This window comes from Loa loa (assembly GCF_000183805.2).
Source record: "Loa loa unplaced genomic scaffold supercont3.242, whole genome shotgun sequence".
NCBI lineage: Eukaryota > Metazoa > Nematoda > Chromadorea > Rhabditida > Onchocercidae > Loa > Loa loa.
The window spans coordinates 58129-63893 of record NW_018108422.1 but is presented as its reverse complement, the minus strand read 5'-3'; the positions used below and the strand labels follow the sequence as shown (position 1 = coordinate 63893).

The following is a 5765-nucleotide window of genomic DNA, read 5'->3' as shown; positions in this document are numbered from 1 at the left end:
ATCATAACGATACATTGTCTGGGAGCTTTTTTCGATCGCAAGTTTGTTGCTTATTATTATTTTTTCTTTTTTATACATTCAAATTACCAATGCTTCAATTTATTTAGGAAAATATTTCTAAAATTGTTTAACATTTACGTACGTGATACGTGATTTCGTACTAAATTATTCTCTCACTAAACACCATTCTATATTTTCCAAAACAAACATCGTCCAAGTGTGGCAGTGTTATTATACATCGATCAATTTGTAGACGTTATATCCTTACCTGCAAAATATAAACAGGTACAACCGGTACAAAACTATCTCATTATCGTATGCATCTATCGATCCAGAAAATAATGCCAAAGATATGAAAAATATCAAGAATTTTTGATCTTAGATTATCTGAAGTTTCCGAATTGGATATCTCATTAAATATCCATACTTAACAAGAAATGAAATTATAACTGAATTAATGTTAGAGAGAAAATACAAACATCACGTGACAAAATTGTCATTCATAAATACAAAGAATGAAAAGAACGGAAAAGAATGCTTACAATATGCCTTCTTTGATGTATGATTTAAAGAGGATTGTATGATTGTATCACGATTGAACAATTTAAGATGACATGTCATGTTATTGAGTTTAAGTTGACGTAATTTTTGGTATACCGTAGAGAGTTTATCCTAAAAGATAAAATGAACTTACGATTACGTTAAGCATTGTCCAAAAAAAAGTTTCTTACTAAACACGTTGATTATATCAATTTGTATGACTATAAATGAAAAAGGTTAAGTGGAGGGAAGAAAATATGGACCAATTAGAAGCACGTAAACTACTTCATTTTTATTTTCAAATTATCGTTAGAAGTTAAAATCAAAATTCAAAATTCAAAACTTCCTTTGTATGAAAAAATTTTTAAGGTTCTATGCATCATATCAGGAAATTTTACGATGTATTGGTGTAACAGTATATTACTTTTATATTATCACCGATTCAATGAGTGTACAACCAAATATACTATTTATGATGGCAGTATATATGTCAAGCGCAATATTCTGGAGTATTTATGTCATATTAAATGTAAGCACAAAGTAGAATAATATTAGTTTGAATAGCAAAAGATAAACTACCAAATCATTTGCAAGTTTTTCAACATGTGATCATTACCACTATATAGTAACATTACATTGAAAATTAAAAAGATGCTATCTTTTGTAATGATTGTCAATATAATTTGATTCTCAAGCACATTTAATTTGTCAGTTTTTATTCCAGATTCGTACAGTATTCCATGAAAGTACTGAAAAAAATAGCAAGATGAAACAGATATCAACAATTCGGGTAAGTCATATATTAAAAAAAAAAGAAAAAAAACATATACAGAAAAAAACGAAAATTTTATAGAATTTTGAGAACTTATGAGATTTATTCCAGCTTATTTCCCTAGATGTATTTTTCAGGCAATAGCGAACGAGAACAGTCTACCATACTAATCTCTTATTAATTGCAAATCACAGAAAGGATCATTACGGAAGATCTCTTCAATGTTTAAAAGCACGAAAAAAATGAAATACCAATAAGATATGCAATTTTCAGAAAGCAACAATTTCAAAATCAAATTGCTTTTTCCGAAAGAATTTCATCACGTTCTTGAAATTTTCCATTTCATAGAACATTATATGTAAAAAAGATATAATGCAAGATAAGATCATTTAACTCGATACAACATTTTTCTCTGCATACGATATTGAAGCTCACCACGCCGAATGCATGACTGAATCACCTTAAAAAATTTCGAGCTCTCTTGAAATTTGGAAAAAGATTGAAAAATTGTTGTCTGAGATGATTACTGAGGATAAATAACAGTAATTTTTGAAAGTAATCGTTGTTACATGATTACATGATTAATGATTAATCGTATATTTAAAAATTAAAAAACTACCCCTAACACTGAACTCAGTGAAAGCGGTTGATATAGTACGGACTCTTCACTTAATGATCAAGATCAATATATTAGACTACCTGGAACTGCTCATTAGAATTATCAAGTATGACAACAAGATATATCAGGTCAATTTTGTTTCATAATTCAGTAGATGAATAAATATACCTTCTTGACAAGCATTTCTGGATAATTCTGTCGAACAAAATCTTGAACGATAAGATACTCAGAAACGTGAGTTCCCAATGCAAATCGCTTCTTCAACTGACGTTCAATACGACTAAATGATTCTTGGTCCTCAGCACTGGTAAAACCTTCGATGCCTAGCATAAGCACATTTTAATAAGTTTCAAAATCGCCCCTTATAGAAATCGAAGAATAAACAGACTTCTGTAAGTTATGGTGAAATATCAAGTATCCAGCGAGAGAGATATATTACTGTGTTCAAAAAATAGTTCCCAGTTTCGATAGACAGTTTCAAGCAATGTGGAAAGTAAATATTTGTCAAATACCGATTAATCCTAAAAAAAAATTCCAAAAATGTCAGCTGCCAGATCCTTTTACCCAGTTGTGTTGAACATTCAAAATAAAAATATACCAATCAAGTTTCCAGATGCAACTGCTTCAATGGTGGAAACTCGGAAGAGACGAAGTGCCTCATCCACATGACGTTCTGCAGCAAAAGGGAGTAGTTCCATTTTTGCCAATGATTCACTTATCCGTATTATAGCTTCCAACTGTCGTACAGTTATTGGAATAGCAGAACGAGCTGTTGTCTCTGAAAAAATCCTAGTTTACAGGATTTCGTCATTTCGCTCAGTTAGCCTGAACGAATTTATACACATATATATTTTCCTTCAGTAACAAAATAACTTTAAACAACCAACGTTTATGCTCAGCATCTATTACAGGATTGCGAAGTCGGACATAATTGTGGATAAGCTTCTGACTTGCAGTTGTTGAAAGTCGTGGTGCACATGCACTACGGCAATGTGTAATATACCTGAATGTGAGAATAGAATTGATTTTGTTGAAAGAAAAAACGTTATAAAGAGAAAAAAAGAAACTAAAACAGACTTTTTCAAGAGCTCCAACGACAACTCTCCTTCAACAGCTGTCTCTTGCAGACGATTATTGGAGGCATTTACATGTACCGAGATAACATGCTTAGCTAATATCTGCAATAAGAATTTCATCAAAAATACATAGAAATAATTTAATTTTTTGAACAAACCAAACTATCCAAAAACTGTACTATAAAAATTGAAAGTCAAAATTCTAGCCATCAAGTAATTAGCGACAACAGTGGTTGCCATGATCACGTTGATAAGTGCGCAATTTGAAACAGACCTAGCTTGATAACAAAGCAACGCTGCTCAACCTGTGACAGCAACACGCACAGTGACTGATTTCAGGAGCGCTCTTATCAAAGAACTTATATGAGAAAAGATAAAATGATGAATGAAGTTACTTTATTCCTAATCAGCAAATAAATATATTTCTGTTATGCTTACCGTATCATGTGCGACGTTGTGAGTGTCCTTAACAATGTAAATCATATCAAATCGTGACAGTATAGTCGGCATGAAGTCAATATTTTCATCACCTTTTGAATCATCCCACCTGCCATATACTGAATTTGCTGCTGCCAATACAGAACAACGAGAATTAAGTGTCGTAGTGATGCCTGCCTATAGCAAAAATCATCTTCTACAGTTATTCTGGGTCCGTTTTTCTTCGATTAAAAAAAATGATCTTGATTAATACTTTGGCAATACTAATTGTCTGTTGTTCCATCGCTTCATGGATAGCCACTCGATCGTCTTCTCTCATCTTATCAAACTCATCGATGCAAACGATCCCACCATCGGCAAGTACCATAGCACCGCCTTCCATTATAAACGATCGCTAAAGCTTCATAAATGAAAACAATCACAAGCAGTAGTTATAAAAAATATCTTCGCACAGCAAGAAAAGATTTTTGCGTCAGTAACAACAAAGAAAAATACCGATTGCGGATCGCGATTCACAGAGGCAGTCAATCCAGCAGCACTGCTACCTTTACCTGATGTATAGACAGCAATCGGTGCAACCTTAATACAGCACATGTTACAGCAATCAAAAACACTGCTTAATTTCTAGGAAATTTTACTCCAACCATTCCAAATGAATGGTACGATGAAACAAAATGATTTAACAAATGCTACATTAAACGAGAAAGAGAACCTTTTCTACGAATTTCAACAGCTGACTTTTTGCAGTACCAGGATCTCCTAACAATAAAATATTGATGTCACCACGTCGAGTTAAACCATCAGGCAATCTAAACAACACAGGATGTAAATTATGAATTTTGCAATAATACATGATTGAATGAGAACCTTTTGCGCGAACCACCGAACAGCAAGCAGGCGATTGATTTCTTGATATCTTCTGCACCATAAATCGATGGAGCAATGCTGTGAGCGACTAGATCATATATATTGCTTTTCTTGGATAAATCCCTAAAACAATCGCATCGCTTTATTTCACTTTCACAAATAAGTGATTGGCCTTAAATTCATGAAAAGCAAAATACTTGAATATTTTCTCTTCCTCAACTGTGAACTGCCGCTGTTCGGCACGTCCTGGACCACTTGTTTGTACATGGATTCCAAGTACGCGAATATATGGTGCACGGATTCCTGACAATGTCTTATCATTTGTCTTCTGAAAAAATTAAAGAACCGAGTGAAGAAAAATCTGATCACATTTTCCAGATTGTGAATAATTTTGGGTGGCTTTTTTACCTGCTTTTGGAACATTCGCTTTATGGAATATATGCCAACAATCATAACGCGGTTTCCTGGTGCAACGCGATCTGTTAAATGGCTGTAAATCAATAAAAGAACGTTATCAGGGAAGTTTTTCAAAAATCTGCAGAACTCCGATAAAGTACTGAAAACTTCCCTCCTTCAAGTAATACGACAAAATGAAAAAAAGCATGCCTCTGATTCTTAATTTTTATAAAAAGAGTTTTAGTCCAGAATCGAAGGGCGAAATATCTATTTGTAACGAATGTACACCGAAAAAGTACCCGCTCGCCTGAACTCTAGCAACCAAAATATTTACATGAACCAACCGATCACAATAAAGTTGCATATGACGAGGCATTTCTCCATGGGGCACAGCTTCTGGATTTTCCTGAAGCTTCAACGTTTGGAAATCAATACAGTGGCACTTATCGGGCATGATATGATACGGATCAACGGGACAGCGTTGCAGTTGAGTCGTCTGATTGCTGAACAAAATTATGAAAAGTAATAAGAAATGAAAAGTAATAAGAAATTCTCCTTAACAGCCTGGAAAAATAGCAAATTTTTCATGATGAGACTGAAACTTTTTTTAATGGTAATATCGGCCAAAAAAGCCTCTTTTGAAGGAATGAAAGTAGACCAAAATATTACGCTCCACAACTGCGTGGTAATGTAAAACCATCGAGTCCGGGCTTCAGATCAATATTGGTTATGGTATGCCGACATGTTCGACATTGAATCGAAATGCGAGTGGCTTTTGCTCTTACTTGTGATGCAGCAACTATAATTCCGGATATTTTAACCAAACGAGATACTTGGGCACTCTGTAAAGAGAAAGCTTAGATGATGAAAATGTTATAGTTCATTCATGGTAGAAGGAAATTGAATGTTTGCAGCATTTAAGATGACTTACTTTCAATTGTCGAATACTCTGCGCAAGCTCATCGGTACGAAGTGTCACCTGTATATCATGAATTTCAGCCACATCTTCAACACCTTGCATTACCTCATCAGCAACAAGTTTTGCCGCTTCTTCAAG

At 33.9% G+C, this 5765-nt stretch overlaps 1 protein-coding gene across 1 annotated transcript; it reads right to left on the bottom strand.

Annotated features, from left to right (window-relative positions):
* Window positions 1–1634: 1634 nt before the first annotated feature.
* LOAG_11821 (DNA replication licensing factor mcm-5) lies at window positions 1635–5729 on the bottom strand (the record flags this gene model as incomplete). The annotated part of the gene is made up of 15 exons (XM_003147338.2): window positions 1635–1772; window positions 2100–2254; window positions 2530–2709; window positions 2819–2934; window positions 3009–3109; window positions 3446–3622; window positions 3699–3839; window positions 3941–4024; window positions 4158–4254; window positions 4313–4435; window positions 4510–4640; window positions 4721–4802; window positions 5053–5211; window positions 5378–5550; window positions 5640–5729. 15 exons carry the CDS (start codon window positions 5727–5729, stop codon window positions 1698–1700), a joined length of 1884 nt encoding a protein of 627 aa, XP_003147386.1. The 3' UTR covers window positions 1635–1697.
* Between the last annotated feature and the right edge of the window lie 36 nt (window positions 5730–5765).